Here is an 18,644-nt window from a genome sequence, read left to right as displayed (position 1 = left end):
GATAGTTTTTGATCCTTGGAGAAATAAGGACGGGGGTCAGCAGGACTGCTGCCATAGACTTCTAGAGGGCAGACTTTTGCTGGTTTAGGAGACTGATTGACAGAATCCCTTGGGAGACAGTCCTGAAGGGCCAGGGGGTCCAGGAAGGCTGGACATTCTTCAAGAAGGAGATCTTAAAGGCACAGGAGGAAACAGTGACCTGCTGCTCCACTTGGGCACACACAGTCTATGGGGCTGGATGGGACCCACCCCAGGGTACTGAGGGAGCTGGCAGAGGAGCTCACTAAGCCACTCTCCGCCAGTCATCAACAGTCCTGGGTAACCGGGGAAGTCCCAGAAGTGCCGGGTCCTGCACTTGAGTCACAGCAACCCCACACAGCGCTACAGGCTGGGGTGGAGCAGCTGGAAAGCTGCCTGGCAGAAAAGGCCCTTGGGGTGCTGCTTGACAACCAGCTGGGCATGAGCCAGCAGGGTGCCCAGGTGGCCAAGGAGGCCAGCAGCACCCTGGCTGGTGTCAGAAGCAGTGTGGCCAGCAGGACAAGGGCAGTGATTGTCCCCCCACACTTGGCACTGGTGAGGCTGCACCTCGAACCCTGTTCAGTTTTGTTCTCACACACTGCAAGAGGGACATGGGCTGCAGCGTGTCCAGAGAAGGGCAATGAAGCTGGTGAAGGGTCTGGAGCAAAGGTCTCCTGAAGAGCATCTGAGGGAACTGGGGTTGTTTAGTCTGAAGAAGAGGAGATTCAGGGAGGATCTTACTGTCCTCAGTTGCCTGAAAGGAGGTTGTAGCAGGTGGGAGTGAGTCTCTTCTCCCAGGTGACAAGGGAGAGGACAAGAGGAAACAGCCTCAAGTTCTGCCAGAGGAGGTTTATATTGGATATTAGGAAAAATTTCTTCACTGAAAGGGTGGTCAAGCACTGGAACAGGCTGCCCAGGGAGGTGGCTGAATCGCCATCCCTGGAGATGTTTAAAAAACCTGTAGATGCAGTGCTTAGGGACATAGTTCAGTGATGGACTTGGCAGTCCTGGATTAATGGTTGGACTTCATGATCTCAAAGATCTTTTCCAGCCTAAATGATTCTATGATTTTATAGATTGTACTGCATACTTTGTGTGCCTATATGAGCAAAAGTATTATATGAGACAGGATTAGTGTGTAATATGTTTGGGGAAAAAAACCAACAAACAAACCAAACCCAAGAAATGAACTGGTTTTGTTTAAAATGAAGAATATTTGTGATATGCTCTTTATAATGGCTGTATCTGTTGCAGACTGCGACTAATCTTTTCATTTGGTAGCTTTCAAAACCAGAAGCTTCTTAATTTGGAAAAAACCCAAGGAAAAGTACCTTATATCTAGTTTTCCTTCTTTGACAATTCTCAGGAGGTGTATCATCAACTATGATACGGTAATCCTTAAAAAGCCTATGCAAACATCTGTTCTTATTTCTAAGGCATTAATAATAAGAGTTTCAATTACTCTCAGTCTTTTTTTTTGTTTTTTTTCTCTCTGCTCTTCTGTTGGGGATTGAAGCAGGTGGGAACACTGGTCAGTGTTTTCCTGATACATTGTGCTAAGTGCTCCTCTGAGGCTGCTGGTTTACTTAACTGTGAGACTAAAATACATTGTGGTTTGAGCCCAATGCAGTAGTCATTTGTGTATGTGAACTTCAGGATATCTGGAAATAGAGGCTTTTCCATGTATTGACATGCCTGGTTGCAACGTTTCATCTGGTAGGAAATGTAAAAAGATAATGAATTTGTCTTATTGGAAGTGTTCCTCAAATTTTTTGGGGACATGAATATGGCTTCAATCATCATTCTGTTTTTGTTCCTTACCTTGATTCTGGTTCTGGATCCTTTCCTGCCATTCAGCAATTAAACTTCCATATGTAAACTTCCAGTGAGTGTAGGAGAAAAGGCCAGAGCCATTGAAGGTGTCCTGAGGAGAGCAATGGACATAGTAACGTAATGAAAGAAATTGAAAGAAAAGACCATGGAACAGTTTTGCCTTTATTGTATAATTTACTATTTCTGTAATATTACTGTCATCTTCATATCCTTACTCCTTGTGTTACTCCTCATGCCTTGTCCCTCCTCTCTCCCTTCCCCCTAGTAACCAAGCATGAGATTAGTTTTAGCGTATATGAAATCTGTATGATCAGAATATTCACTTGTTACTGAAAGGCAAAGGTGACATAGTATCAATAAAATACACTAATGCTGTAATTTTAAAAGGAGTGGCACTTTATATATAAACTTTATTTCCTGTAAACTTTGTTTTGAAGTTGCAACACCTTAAAGGAACATTGTAATGGGCGAAGGTAGTAGTTATCTCTTTCCGTTAAGTACATGAACGAGTATGTGAAACTGACTTCTAAAAAATACTACATGCAACAGTGACATCTTCCAGGTATTTCAGTCTTTTAATAATTACAGTGCGGATGTTTGCTGTGGAATGGATGAAGACATATGGTGTAATTAATTTACTTTAAAAGTAATTAGTCAAAAATCAATCTGTGATATGATGATCATTGCAACAGAAGAGCAGAGGTTAGGCTGTGAACTTCTTCACCATGGTGTGATGCTGTAAGATGTAGATTAGAAACCCGTAATTCAGATAGAAATGATTGGAGAGTCCATTCTTGTAATTTAATTGATGGTCAAAGTACATCAGAGGTATTGATATGAAGAAATAGTGTGAAATGGGGACAATGGACATCGATTGTGATTGTATATGTCTGCTCAAGGAATGTGGGTATGGTGACTAGTCATGGGTGCGGTGTCTGGTCACATAGGCACACAGCTCTGAGGAGATGCCTACAGTTTTGAGGAGATGCCTGCCCTTCTTCCTCTAACAAAGGGGCTATTTTAAAAAAGAATGAGATAAGGATGAGAGATATTCCAATGCTATCTAGAGGGAGGGAGTGCTAAGTCTCCTTGCTGGAGAAGATCGGATGGTCACAAGAACATGAATCACCTACAAACCTGCAAGACCACCACATTCCAGGCAAAGGACTGATAAGCTAATTAACATACGAAGCGCATTTAGGTAACGAATATGTATAGGCGTTAATTGAATATTCATTTGTTTTTATTGTATAAATGTGAGATGGTTCGTCACTTCGGGTATGCACGCTTGTGGTGGAGCGATCCCCCGTGCATCTGCGCGCAATAAACATACCTACTTTATAACTTTCGAGTTATAGAGTCTAATTCCGTACATCAGTATGACAGCTTTCAGGATTAGTATGAGAAGTGGGTAGTAAATTTTAGATGCATATTCCTAGTTAACACTGTGTAACCTATATTAATTCCTAATTTTTCAAGCATCTTTTTATTTTTTTAATGTAATTAAGTACAAATTGAAACCACTTTCTTTTCTGATGATATAATAAGCTACTTCCTTAAGGATGAATCTTTCAGTGTTGTTGCCATTATCAAACTGTAGCTATTTTGTAATTTCATCTGGACTATAAAATTTTTTTCAGAAAAGGAAATGATTTTTTTTTCTGTCTCTCATTTACATAATTTATCAATGAGATGATTATTACATCTATTATCAGGTAGTAGGGATGTAAAAATTTGGCTACAAATTACTGTTATCTCAAATTCTACACATACATGCAATTAAGAGAAACTGGAAATTAGCAGCGTCTTAAAAATAATTCCAAGATTTGATTTACAGAGGTTTTTCACTACTTTTTATAGCGCTGGGAGTTTCATACTGTTTCTGTTGAAGGTACTGAAACTGACCATATCCAATCAGGGCAGAATTTGGCCATCTAGTCAGGGTTTGAGATCTTTTGCAAAGTATAATTTGATATTTTTGAAGTTAATATCTCATATGATTGAAAATTTGTGTCTCCATTTTTTGACCATACAACTACAATTTAATTCCCATTCCATCTATCACATTTAAAAACCATTTGGGAAGCTCTTCTCCATGTACAGATTGTTAAAATGTGGTAGTTCCAGGAGCACAAAAAATATTTTTATGTAACTGTGTTTATATGCATGTGGGATATCTGCTGACCTGGGTTTACAGAATACCTGGAATAATGTCTATGATACAAGAAAGCATAAGAAGACCTTTTAAAAATGATGAGCTACTGCAGGAGACAGTCTCACCAAGACAGGTGAGCAGCCAAGAAACTTTAGAGGCTTTGAAAGAATGAAAGTGTGTACATAACAGCAGCCAATTGTATGATGCTGCCGTGGAGGGGAACTCCGTGTCGGGAATGCATTTAGCACCTTGGTGGCAAATTCTGACTACTCTTTGCCAAGTGTGGACTAATTCTACTAACGGTGCTAAACCAGAGGAAGCTGTAAATTCCACCGACAGCGCGACTCTTCTCAACACACTGTCAACGATAGCGATTCTGTCCACACCTCCTGTGCCCCCAGAGCTTCTGTCACTGATTGCAGCGACCCTCACAACACAGGAGCAAGCACGGGAACAGGACAACTCGGAAAATGATTCCATTGACACTGATAAACCTTTTGATCCAGGTCCTGTAGATCTGGAAAAGGAGCTAGACCTTTCCCCACCCCCTCGTCTCTCCCGATGCATTGATGGTATTTTTGTGGAGGGTGAAAGGGGGTCTGAGGGACTGGTGGCAGGAATGCGAGTGGGAAACACTTAAGTGAGGGGGTTTGGGAGTCGCTATGGCATGTTCAGTATTTTGTCAGACAAATCAACCTGCAGAGTGGCAGCCTGTGCAATACGAGGCTGTTAAAGAGTTATGCAGAGCAGTGCGGGAAGGGAGGATTCATAATGGGAGAACAACTAGGTATTGTGAAGGAGAATAGAAAAGATAAACGTGGTTATCTAGTGTTTAATAGGTGTCTGCATGCTTGTAGAGATATATAGCTATGTAAATACATGAATGATTTCTGCCCTGAGCCTGGTGGAGCATACAGCTGCGGTGTGTGTCCTGGCTCAGAGATGTAAACAGGGGCTTCCCTGTTATGGTAAAGTGTCTCTCTCTGCATAAAAAAAGAGGGAATGAAGGGAATGACCCCAGAGGTATGTTCAGAGAAGGCACGCTAGGTTTTGAACTTTTGGACGGAACCAGTTCTCGTTTGGTGTGCCCTTCCACCTACGTGTAATGTTAATCCAAAAGAAGATGATGTTGTTCACACTTTGAATGTCGATAATTGTCTTTCTGTAGATGCTAATGTAGGAGGCTATGATGGGAACATGTCGCAGCGGTTCTTCTCTTATCCGGAGTAACAGCAGGGAAAGCATTAAAGAGTTAAATCACCTTGTTTGGTAGGCAGTTAAGAATGTGAGTCAAAATTGCCGCTGCTTTTTGTTGTTGGTTCAAGGACATGGCTGTGAGGAATTTTGATGGTATGTGCTGCGTGGATTTTAGGTGCCCCATTGCAGCAACATGTTATCAAAATCTGAGAAAATGTCAGCCTTTTTGGCATCCATTCACTCAATTGGCAGTATTGTTTGTTTGCTATTACCTTGGTTGCTGTCATGTTTGCAAGGGCCCTGCAGAACATGGCAAACCTGGTACTAGCTGTTCAAAAACAAAAAGGGGAAATTGTAAAATTGTACGGAACAAAGACAGTGGGTTATTTTGACATTGATAATGTGCAGCTTTGGCCTTGTTTTGATGATGTGCAGCTGCTATCCTGCAGCAAAGAGTTAAATAACTTTGAGGGAGTATGAGAAGAAAAACTAGGATGAGACAGAAACAAAGGAGGAATGTGATCTCACCTCTAGAAGACAAGGAAACAGCATGAACAGTAGAGAGTAGCCTATAGTGAACAGCACTAAGGAAAGTTTTATGATTTTGACTGATCACTCTGACTCTATTCATAAGCAGCTCTCTGAGTTAAGAAAAAATGTACAGACCATAAGGATTGAGAACGGGTTAACAGACTGGCTTTCAAGCCTTGGGTTAGGGGGCTGGTTACAAAATATAATCAAAGGAGCATTGATGGTATTGACAGTATTGTTGGTTTTAGTATTATGTGTTCCTTGTTTGTTTCAATGCTTACAACGAGAACGCATGTTGGATTGCTCAAAAACAAGAAGGGGGAGATGCAGGAGGGGGCCTGCAAATCAGGACCATAAAGTGGCAATCCATTAGCTGAAAGGAATGTGCTGGAGCTTGTAGGCCACAAACCCTGGGAGGACGAGGAATGTGAATAGATAACAATCAACAGGGTGAGTCATGCTGAGAGAAGATAAGGGAATGAGGAGCGGGTATTTTTGCAAGAGTTGGGGCAGAAGTAGCTTCATAGAAATAGTAGCCAGTGCCATTCAGAATCAAATGTACAACAGGAAATCAACAGTATATGAAAGAAAATAATAATAAATTTGAAATGAGAAAGCTTTGCCTTAGGTTTTTGCTTGTTTATGTTTGAGCATTGGACAGCTTGGCTGATGAATTTGATCTAGGTTGCTTCTATGGAATAAACCTAACTTGTCTGACTTAGAAGAGATTATTTTTACCAAAGGGAATGTGAAGAGGTTGCAGTGAGGCAGGTCAGTGGTAAAAACTTGGACCTAGTCATTATTTCCAACTCTGATACTGACTAGCTGTATGTTGCTTCGGACATGGTATTTTAATGTCTCCAGTCTTTGCCCTGATCTTTGTTAGAAAATGCAGATTCTTTGGGACAGGAACTCTTATTTTCTTTTAAAATGATGCTTAGTGTATCAGTCCCCACAGAATTCACTTCTCTAACCAGTACTTTAATTTCAGCTGTAATAAACATGCTCCAGTTAGTTGGAAGAGGATATTTTGCACCTGTATTCACAAAATTTATTTTTACTGCTTAACACACACTGACCTTGAATTAAATAAGATAATGCAAGTTTTGCTTTTCAGTATTCATATATTTGAGCCAAACGTACAAGTCCATGATTAATAATCATGAAAATGGAAATCTCTGTGCACATATTTGATTTCTATGCATATATTCTGAATGCATGACTTCTCTGCTTCCAAACCAACATTTTGTATTTTGCTGATGTGCATATAATTTAAGATTTGTGTGAAAGAAGTAAGGACGAATCACAAGATGATTCTATTATTTTTTTTTCTTTAAAAGTTAAACACTGAAACTTGCTAAGTGGTCTCTGTAAAAGTGAAGTCAGAAAGCTGAGAAAGAAAAAAGGAAAAGAGGGAATTGCATCTGTGTAAAAACTGGATAAAAGTGCCTGTTTATGTTTAAAATAAAAATATTAGTTATGGAAGTATGTTACTATCTAATAACTCTTCTTCAGCTTGATGTTTCTGTTTTGGTATGTGTTTGCTAGTAGGAATGGTCATCACTGGCGTTTTTCCTTGAGGGAAGGACAATTTGAGTACATTAGCATTACAATTTGCCCATTTGTGATTGTTCTCCAAAAGTAGCAAATGATCTCAGGATCTATGTATTATTTTTTAGAATTTTTTGCTTTCTTGGAGTGATGTAATAGGAAAACCACTTACAGACAATATTATGTGGAATACTGAAATGCTTGTTTTGTAGAGGAATAGCCTAGCTAGCCTAGTGTAAAAGTTACCTCAAAGATGTGAATTAATTATTCAAATAACATAATTCATATATGGTAGATGCATGTTTATGAAAACCATCCTATTTTGTTGTATGTTACTTCAAAAGTTTCCAAGCGGATGCTTGTGAAAATTTGATTTGAGCACCATGGAAAAAAAAGAATGAATATGATGAATGGATCAAAGAACATATAAATGAGCCTTTGGGCAAGTAAAAGTTCAAAATCAAAGCAAAATATATATATTAAAAATGTCTGTTGCTGTTTTATGACTGTTGCAATTTCAAATCTGGAAAGTTTTCTGTTTTCAGATAAAATAATATGTGCAAGGAATATTAAAAATTACACAGACTGTTACAGAACACTGGTATGACTACAGGCTTCTTTGAAATTCATAATGTTGTTATTGGTAACACTTCCAGGGAATTTTCTTAGACTTTGGGCAGTTCTGTGATATTTGAAATAATCAATTGTAAAGTTAACACTTAATCTATATATGTCTAGGTTTAATCTTTAATTATGAAATTTAAATCACATTAATATAAAAAGTAGTAGACCTAAATTAGTGCAAACTCTTACTGTAGTACAGTTGTACCCTGCAATTTTATGGGGTGTAAGTTGAACAGACTCTAAAATCTAAGGCTCTCTAGCTGTATTTTTCTGTTTTTCAGTAAGAAATAAAATTATTCATACTGGATACATTAAATAACATTTGGACAGGGGACTGTCAATATTTTATATGAATCTTTTTTTTTTTTAAATTGAGGATAACAGGTTTATATCGTGGCATGTGAAGTGTTTGTGAATTTTAAGGCTTTCTGCTTATAAAGTATTTGTTCTGTTATACATGTGTATGTTTGCACAGTTGCACGTGATTGAATTTCTGTAGATTTGTTAATTGAAGTAATTGTATGCCCATGTTGAATTGGTTTCTGCATTATCTAGGAGCACTTACATGGTCACATAGTTTTTGTGAAACAGCTGGTAAGCAAGCATTCATTTGATTATGTAGGCATATTTGACTTGTTTTTTTTCCAAAATTGTTTTGAATTGGTATTGCAACTGTTGATGTCCTGTTTTTTATTTCTGAATTTAAAGGTTATCCCACCGAAGGAGTGGAAACCAAGAAAACATTATAATGATATTGAAGAATTGGTGATTCCGGCTCCAATTCAGCAAATTGTCACTGGCCAGGCAGGACTTTTCACACAGTACAACATTCAGAAAAAGCCAATGACAGTGAAGGAGTTCAGGCAGCTGGCCAACAGTGACAAGTATGTATATGGGGGATCTTGCTTAGAAAGACAAATATTTAATTGTTTCCATGTTGTGGTTTCTTTGAATTATGCTAGGCAGCTGGTGATATTTGTCACTTACTCAGAGTTTTTTCTGGGAGGTTTTATTGTCTCCTTAGTTGTGGAATGGTACCACAGTATGAATCTTGTTTGTATTTCTGTTATTGAAAGCATCTAGTACCATGGCAGCAAGAAAGCATCTGAAAAAGCTGAGGCACGATGCTTTCTGTCTAGCTTTTTTTCTTCCTTTTCTAACAAATAGTTACGTAGAAAGTAATGAAGATGATACAGACTTAAATCTGAGTTTTGTTTTGAGTACACCTGTTAATGTTCAATGTTTAGGTTTTTTGGCCTAGATATTGGAGTGGCCTATCATCATTTAAAAATCCAACGTATTTTTTAACTTGCCTAGAAGTTTTTGCATTAATCTAAGAGAACTCATCTAGCAAATGTCTTATGTTCTGGTTATGGCAAGATGAATATTAAGGGAGTGGGAAGAATGTCTGTGAAGGGCTAGGCACTATTCAAAAAAGTTTCAAATCAGTGGGCATTCCAAGAAGACGGAGTTGGTAGAAGGAATTCTTCCCCATTCCTTTTGGCTCCATAAAAAGAATAAATTCTACTTAAGTATTTCCTCAAAACTGACTGGAAATAGTTTCTGGAAAGGATCCTAGAGAAAAAGGGTATTTGAATATAACAAAGGAAGGTAACACTGCCCTAGTTTGAAGGAAAGTTTGTCTCCTAAGTTAATTTAAGAAATTAAGAGGTAAGAAGAGACGGTGTTATCAAGATCAGGAAAAACTAGGACATGAAAAGCTTTTAAAGAGGCTCCTCAGCAAATGTGCCATGATGTCCATGCCTCTGTAAAAGTGCAAAACTGATCTCCTTTTTTCAATTAAAAAGGATTGGTATTTTTATGCCCATATATTACTTATGAAAAATTGAGGTTATCACACTTACAATTCTCTTCCTCTGGGAAGTTGGAATGGGAACCTGTTTTGTAGTTCTTAAAATTGCTTGTTCAGTAACTGTTGGAGGGGAAAATAAAACATAAAACTTGTAAGGTATCTGATGCATTTTCTATGGTACCTGTTCATATATGTTCAAAGTTTACATTTGTTTAACCCAGGATAAAATGAGAAACACTAATTTCTTAAAATAGTTTGATAATGTGAAAATACTTTTGACAGTCTTAATATGTATCATGGTGTTAGTTAAATTTATTGTATTCTTTATCATTGAAGATATTTTGGAAGTGTTTCTGATTTCAGTTTTCATGTTTTTACTGAAATCAGTTTACAACTTCGTTTCATAGGTAAAGTTTAGAACAATTAGGAGGGCTTCTTATCTATTACTAGCTGTAGGTCTTTCTAAATGTTCATCACTGCTCTTGAGAAAATGTGTCATATAACCTCCTGTGACACTCTTAATGCAGTATCTATTTCTTAAACTGTTAAGTAGCTGAGAGCCCCTATTCTTCTGTAAAAATAATTCTGTTCATTCATGAAGAAGACTTCTCTGTTAAAGACAGTTTTCTTGAATATTGTGATGTTATCCATTTCCTATGGGAAAGAGAGAAGGGCCACGAACATCTAAATTAAATCATATTTGCCTTTAAAAGGATTGTGTGTGCTCAGTCTGATGCACTGCCTCTTTTATTCGTTTAGGCATTAACAATTCACCACTGAACCAAGGTGCTTCTCCACCTTGACCTCTGGGAAATATGGCTATACCAGCATCTCATAATGAAGATACTGGTGTTATTGAAACCGAGTTTATATATTGATAATCACTCAGTGCCAAGCAGAAATGCAATCTGATTTCTAGAGCCATATAATGAGAAATAATTGAAACAACTCCATTGCTGAGACAAGAATGCTTTCGTTAAGATGCATTTTGCTAACTTGCTTGTCTCTGTTTGGTGTTATTACATGATGTAAATGTACCTGGTCTGCTTAATTCTTGTATGTTTGGATTTTCTTTCCAGTAATTCAGGTGCAGTAAGTTGGCAGGGCTAATGTGAAACTTTACTTTGCAGTAATGGGGGAGCAGGTTTTCTTTTCTGAAGACCTGAGTGTGGGAGAACAGAGGCCTGGCAAAGGATCCTGAGGCAAAAGCTATTGATGGTTGTTTTCTATGGTAGTGTGCTTGTGTTGTGTTCCCACAGGATTTTACGTGAGGCTTGAGTAACCTTTGTAAAGTATATACATAAGTATATTTATACATGGTTCTCTGTGCTGCACTAAAGGAGTAAAAGAATTCTCTTCATTTTTTTGTTCACTGTGTGGTTGAATTTTTGGTATCAACTGTTTGAAACATTACACTTTTTCTCAAAAGGTTTTTCTGGGGAAGGAAAAAGAGAAGAAAATAACTGTTTTTGCCTGGCAGAGCTGTGGCTTGGCAGGATTAGTACATTTGAGTTATTCTGAGACAGGGTTGTGCAGGACCCACCTCTGCGTCTTTGCAGAGCTGGCAGTGAGGCAAGAGAGTAACAAATACTTGTCAATTAAGTGGCTCTTTGATGTGTGTCTTTTTATGGAAGAGAAACACAAGGGAGGGCCTCGGCCTAAGGACAGTCAGTAGATGTAGTGTTTAGCCACTGGAGACTGAAGAAAATATGTCAGTGGGTGTATGATGCCAGCTACTGTTGCTGTCAGGTAGGAGTTTATATGCAATGGTGAATCATGAAACTAAGAATTCAGGGAACTCATAATTCCTCTATTTCAGTGAATTTGAAATGAAGTGATCCCTTAGAATTCAGTTTGCAGGATCAGAACCATAGTCCATTTTGAAGGTGATTGTTGAAAGACTACGCTGAACCTTTGCCTGCCTCTTCCTCTGCAGATACTGCACCCCAAGATACATAGATTATGAAGATCTGGAGCGTAAATACTGGAAGAACTTGACTTTTGTGGCACCAATTTATGGAGCAGATATCAGTGGGAGCATTTATGATGAAGTATGCATAGCTTTTAATGAAGTTTATCTCTTCCACCCCTCTTTTAAAGGGTACTGTACTTAGAGGATACATGCTTGCTTTGTGACTAAGAATCTGTCTTTCTTTTTAAATTTTTGTTTTACTCACTTTAAAGACTCCAAGCAAGGTTGAAGTTAACTACATCTGCAAGAGTCAGACAGTTCTGTTCTTATACAGTAGGATATTGCTACTCTTCATGATCATAAGACTCTTCCCTTTCTTCACTTCGAACTGTCCAGAACATTGAGATTTCTTCTTATTTATTTGTTTATTAACATTTCAGTATGTGTTATCTGTGTACCTTTGTGTAAATTTAATGATATTTTAAATAACTTTTCCTTCAAAATTAAAAGATGAAATACTTTGTCTCATATCTTTCACTGAAGAAAATTCATAGCTGTACTTTATATGTGTTTGGAATGCCTGCAGTTTCCTGGATATATGCTTACAATTACTGTGTACCTGTGAATTAAAATAGACTAAATGGAAGCATTCTAAGGAAATGAATTTTGCTGATTACTTGCCGAGATCTCCACAGATAAAAAGGGACTCTTAACACAGATCTCATTATCCAAAGAATTACAGAATATCCACTGATATAGATTAAGCTATGTAAGTAGCTATGGGAACTAGATTTTGAAAGGATTATTTAAGTAATGAGACTAACAGAAGAAATGTTAGCATTAAAAAAAAAATATTGAGGATTTAGAAGACAGAGGACAAACTTTAGTCCAGAAGAATTTTTCATGTGTGGAGTTCTTGAGTTACTTCATGTTCTATGTAACTGCTTTCTCCAATCTTTCAAGCAAACAAACAAACAAGTAGAATTGCCCTGTGGCAGATGGTCTGAAGCTCTGCTAATGTTTCATATTTCTTCACAGAAGACAAATTACTTGAAGGCTCTGTCCAAAGATAAATATGGTTAGCCAAGATGGTTTAAGGCAATTCCATTTTTGCACTAGGTTATGTGATCTTTGAAAGATAGCTATAAATGTCCAATGGTCTATTGTTTAGAAAAAGCAGCAAGTCTGAATTCTATTGTGTGTCCAAATAGCTGTATAAAAATGATTTAGAAAATAACTGAAGGTTCTGATTTGGGCTCTTTTGGTGAAGAGACATTCTAGATGGCTGTTGTTTGTAGAGACCAAAATGGGGCAGAGGAAAGCAATTTCTTTCAAGAAATAGAGGCTCGCCCTTTTTCTTCCCTGATACTTTTTTCTCTTTAATGTTAGCAGATAATGCCTTCTGGCATAGCCTGTTACAAATGCATGCTTTGTTTTAATTGTTTTCTTTGGTCTTTAGTATCTTAAGGTTACTGTTTCTTGAGCAACATTTCCAAAGAAAAGGGACTGCAGTAATACCCAGTTCTGAAGTGCTGAGTGGTCAAAGTGAAGGTCAGAAATTTCCTTTTCATGGAATTGCACTGTCATTAGATTGGGAAGCTGAGGAAGGGAGGTCAATAAAGTGAAGGGTGAAGTGAGAAGAGCAGCATTCAGAAATCCTAACTCAGATGTTAGGTGCATAGGAAGAAGAGACAAAGGAAGCACTGAAAGTTGCAGGGAGCGGGGAAGAAAACAGTGATAGGTAGAATAAAAAAACCTTAATGGCTATGATTAAGCGGGTATTACTTTAAAATAAATAACAAAGGGAAACATGTTGTAGAAAGGAATAGATACAGGAAAGAGTGTGAACAGACTGAGTAGTTAATATGACAACCATGTCACTTGAAAACCCAAACCCAGTGGCTTTTAGAAGAAAAGAAGGAAAAACCCCTGGTACCAAACTGTTGGTGAGAAAGTTAGGGATGCCAGATTAAAACCTTTTCTTTTACAGTATTTTTGCCAAAGTTATTTTTTTGCCAGCAGATGGTGTACTTGCACAACTAATATTTTTTCATGTCTTGTGCTTGAAGTGCTAAGAAAGGATCTTTTTGATTCTGTTTAGAATTAGAGGTTGTTCTTATGTCTTCATTCAGTTTGTTTCAGGTTTGTCGCTGTTTGGGGAAAGGAGAGGAGTACAAGTAGCTGAGTTTTGAGCATCATAAAACAAAGGGGATGGTGGGATTAATTTGTCATTACAGCCTATTTGCGATAAACAAAACCGAATGCTTACTTTTTACAAAATGCACTTTGTAGCAACCTGTGTTATAGGTGTTGTATTTAATACAGAAAGGTAAATATCTGGCAGAATTCCAGGCAGAAAAACAGGAACTTAGTGAGTGTGATGTGTACATATACTTGGGCCATCAAAATTAGAAATGCTGCTGTGCTGCAGGTCCTTATTCTTTAGTTTAAAAGATTACTGATTACATTTCCTTTTCCACATGGTGATGTTCAGTTTTACACTGAGACAGCTGTATCTGAAGCCTTAATTTTTACTATTTAGATTATTTAAGAAACTTAAAATATTAAATTAAAAAAATATTAAGAAAAATATTGCTATCTGGGGTATTCAGCACTTTGCTGGCATTGTGCCAGCGAGATCATAGAACTTGTAGTATTTTTTGCTTTTCTTAGGTCAGAGGATGACAAATTCTGAGGGGTTTTGAAGATGGGGCAAAGTTACAAAGCTTGTGTTACATGGAACAGCAAACAAACAAACAGAAATCCAGGACCAAAGCTAAAGCTATAAATGTGTGCTTTGAAATTTGACAAATACTACCAGTGATTCAAAGTTTACCTTTGTGATATTTGGATTATTCCAGAATCTCTGTTGTGTATTTATAGTGTATTTAATGGTTATTTGACAGTTTTGAACACAGATTAAATCTTTATGAATAAGGAAAAAACCAATGAGAACAAGTGCTCTGTAGACTGTATAGGCCTTTATAGAAAATAAATTTAAGATATTTGAATGTTGGCTTGAAATATTATTTTGTGCTCTAGGCATTTTAACTGCTGTTACTTTAATTACAGTGCTTTGCAGGACAGTGACAATGTAGATGACTCAACAAAAAGCACTGCACTAAGGAACAGATTGTAAGGATCATTATTTATGTTAAGATTATAAATGTTATTAAAGAAATATTCAAGGTTCTGTCTTTTGCTATAAGGTCATCTGGACTTGAGTGAAAATTAATATTCCTGAAAGAGCTTATAATGTCAATAATAAAGCACTAGTCTCACTAGCTGCAGCTGTTAGACTGATCCATGAATTATTATGAACCATAACCTAAGAGTTATGATTGCTTAGGTAGTTTAATTGAGAAGTGATTATTTATTTTTTATTGTATTATTTCAAGAGAGCTGTCTTTTCCTTGTGAGTTACCATCAATGTAATGCCAGTGTGAGCCAGTTTAGACTGTGAATGACTAGCCTGTGAAACAGTTGCAAAAAGTTACTGTTCTTGTAGGAAGGGGAAAGAAGACAGTTTTTGTTTCTGATACCATATCTGGCAATTATACCTGTGTATAAATTAAAGAGTGTGATTCGTTTTTTCTCTGCAACTGCAGTTACAGTTCTGGTGAACTACCCTTAGGCCTTCCACTTACATTGCCACTCCCAGCTGTTGTTTAAATCAAACCAGCTATCACTGAGGGCAAAAATTGTTTCCTTGTTGTATGAGATACAAAAAGTAACTTTTTCCATTTCCTGGTGGGCTTGTTTGGTTTGTTTGTCTTTTTTTTTTTTTTTTTTTTTTTAATTGATTTGAAATTGTATTTGTATGGACAGATGGGGAAGACATATGAAACCCCTACGTGGACTGATCTAGCAACTAGAGGGGAAAAAAAATCTTCCTGGTTTCAAAAGAAGTTGCAAAGAAAAGTGACTGATTTGATGTTTTTAATGAGTCATAAAACACATCTAACTTCAGTGCTGTCAATGGCATCTGCTATTCAGTAAAGCCAAGGTTTAGAAGAAGTACATATAAATACTGTCTTGCCTGTCTCTCCACTTTTTTTCAGCTCATGACTTGAAGATGTCACTTCCCTTTTCCTTCTCTTAGTTTTATTTCTCCTGATAAGACAATTCTTAATGCCTGCATTCTCCCATGTCTAAGCAGTGAGGAGCATATTTGATTAATAGTACAAGAGTGATTGATTCAGTGGAGTTTGTATGCAGTTATTTTTGCTAAATTGTAGGCATATCATGTAATATTAACTCTAGCAACAGATATGCTCAAGTTTCATGCTATATCCTTTTGACAGTGCAGCTAACTTAATTTTAAAGCAGCACCTTCATGTTATATGTAGAGTTTGGATTTGACCATGAAGTGAGTTAGGGATGGCATCTGAGTTGTAGCTTAACCTAAAGCTGCAGGAAAGCAGCAGGCATAAGCAATCCCAAGATTGTCTGGAGAGCATCAGCGACATTTTCTGACCAGATTTGTCTGCTGGACCTCATACTTAAAAACAAGGATTTGTGGATGTGAAGGTTCAAGGTAGTCTTGGCTGCAGTGACCATGAGATAGTGGGGTTCACAATCTGAAGAGGCGGTGTCAAGAGAGAAAGCAGGACCACAACCCTGGATTTCAAGAGAGCAGACTTTGGTCTCTTACCTGCTTGGAAGAGTCCTGTGGCATAAGGCCCTGGAGGGAAGAAGCGCCCAGGAAAGCTGGTTGGTACTTGCCTCCTGGAAGTTCAAGAGTGGTCCATCCTAGTGAGCAGGAAGTGAGGCAAAAATGCCAGGGATCTGCATCGATGAGCAAGGAGCTTCTGACAAAACTCAAGCATAAACTGGAAATATGCAGGAGGTAGAGGCAGGGACATGTAACCTAGGAGGAGTATAGAGACACTGTCCACGTATGTGTAAATACAATTGGGAATGTCAAAGCCTACCTGGAAATGAATCTGAGAGGTGATGAAGGCAACAGGAAGGACTTCTGTAAGTGTACTTCAGGGATCAATACTGGGTCCAGTCTTGTTTAACTTCCTTATTAATGACGTGGGTGGGGCAGAATTTGCAGACAGTGCAAAACTGGGAGGATCGGCTGATATGCCAGCAGGTCATGCTGCCATCCAGAGGGACCTTGATATGCTGGAGAAATGGGCTGACAGGAACTTCATGAAGCTCAGCAAGGGGAGTTGCAAAGTCCTGCACATGGGGAGGAAAATCCCCAGGTATATGGGGGTATGTGCTGGGTCTGAAGGCTGGAAAGACTTTTTCCAGGAAAGGCCCTTGGGGACCCTGGGAGAGATGCCAAGTTGAACACGAGCCAGCAGTATGCCAATACAGCAAAGGTGGCTGTTGGTGTCCTGGGCTGCATTAGAAGGAATGCTGCCAGCAGGTCAGAGGAGGTGCATTTCCCTTGTAATCAGCACTGTTGAGTCCAGACCTGGAGTGCTGTGCATAGTTCTGAGTTCCTCATCTCTCCCAGTTACAGAGCTACTGGAGAGAGCCCAGAGAAGGGCCAGTAAGATACTGAAAGGACTGGAACATCTCTCATATGAGGGAAGGCTGAGAGGGCTGGGACTGTTCAGCCTAAGGAAGAGAAGGCTCAGGGGGACCTTATCAATGTATGCAAACTTGCAGGGAGGGTGCAAAGAGGATGGAGCCAGGCTTTTATCAGCAGTGCTCAGAGACAGGACCAGAGGTAATGGGCACAAACTGAAATGCAGGAGGTTCCTCTTGAACATGAGGAAACACTTTTTCACTGTGAGGGTGACTGAACCCTGACACAGGTGGCCCAGAGACTGTTAAGTTTCTCCATCCTTGCTGAGATAGTCTACAGATTGTCTGTTGCAGACTACTGTAAGTATAGTTCTTGTATGCCATCCTTTACAGTATTGCACGGGGTTTGGCAAGGTTATGGTAGCAGGAGAGCTACAGAGGTGGCTTCTGTGAGAAGCTGCTAGGAGCTTCCCCTATGTCTGACAGAGCCCATCCCAGCTGGCTTCAGGACAGACTCGCTGCTGGCCAGAGCCGAGCCCATCAGTGAACGGGGTAGTGCCTCTGTGATAACATGTTTAAGATGAGGAAAAAACCCCTGCTGCACAGCAGAAGCAGCAACTGGAGAGGCGTGCGGATATCTGAGAGCAACAGCTCTGCAGATGCCAAGGTGAGCAAAGAAGGGGGGTCAGGAGGTGCTCCAGGTGCCCGAGCAGAAGATTCCCCTGCAGCTCTTGAAGACCATGGTGAGGCAGGCTGTGCCTCTACAGCTCATGGATGACCACGGTGTGGCAGATCTCCACCTGCAGCCCATGGAGGACCCCATGCCAGAGGAAATGGATGCACCTGAAGAAGGCTGTGACATCGTGGGAAGCCTGCATTGGAGCAGGCTCCTAGCAGGACCTGTGACCCCATGGAGAGAGGAGCCCATGCTGGAGCAGGTTTGCTGGTGGGACTTGTGACTCCATGGGGGACTCACACTGGAGCAGTCTGTTCCTGAAGGACAGCACTCCGTGGAAGGGACCCACTGCTGGAGCAGTTAATGAAGAACCGTGGGAAGGACTCCTGTTGAAGTTCATGGAGAACTCTCTCCTGTAGGAGAGACCCCACCCTGCTGCAGGGGGTGAGTGTCAGGAGCCCTCCCCCTCAGGTGGAATGAGTGGCAGAGGCAACATGGGGTGGACTGACCACAACCCCCATTCCCTGTCCCTCTGTGCTGCAGGGGAGGTGGTAGAGAACTTGGGAGTAAAGTTAAGCCTGGGAAGAAGGGAGAGGTGGAGGGGAAAGTGTTTTAAGATTTATTTTTTTATTTCTCATTATCCTACTCTGATTTGAATGGTAATACATTCAGTTTTCCCAGGTCGAGTCTGTTTTGCCCTAAATGGTAATTGCTGAGTGATCTTGACCCATATGTTATTACATTTACTTATTACATATCTTGACCAGCTTTTATTACATTTCCTCTCAGCTGTCCAGCTAAGGAGGGGAGTGATAGAGCAGCTTTGATGGGCACCTGGCATCCAGCC

The 18,644-nt window shown here is 39.3% G+C and overlaps 1 protein-coding gene across 3 annotated transcripts in view; it reads left to right on the top strand.

The window, feature by feature from the left end:
* KDM4C (lysine demethylase 4C) overlaps positions 1–18,644 on the top strand; it is a 299,915-nt gene that overhangs the window by 14,402 nt on the left and 266,869 nt on the right. For 2 of the 3 annotated variants that reach the window (XM_040579749.1, XM_040579748.1), the window contains exons 3-4: positions 8,618–8,793; positions 11,659–11,773. In XM_040579749.1, the coding sequence (XP_040435683.1) occupies positions 8,618–8,793; positions 11,659–11,773 (291 nt within the window). Of the gene's footprint in view, positions 1–8,617; positions 8,794–11,658; positions 11,774–11,906; positions 12,295–18,644 lie in introns of those variants that run through there. The other variant, XM_040579751.1, reaches the window with a different exon arrangement.

The sequence above is a fragment of the Falco naumanni genome, chromosome Z (assembly GCF_017639655.2).
Source record: "Falco naumanni isolate bFalNau1 chromosome Z, bFalNau1.pat, whole genome shotgun sequence".
Lineage (NCBI taxonomy): Eukaryota > Metazoa > Chordata > Aves > Falconiformes > Falconidae > Falco > Falco naumanni.
This window is presented reverse-complemented; position numbering and strand designations above follow the sequence as displayed.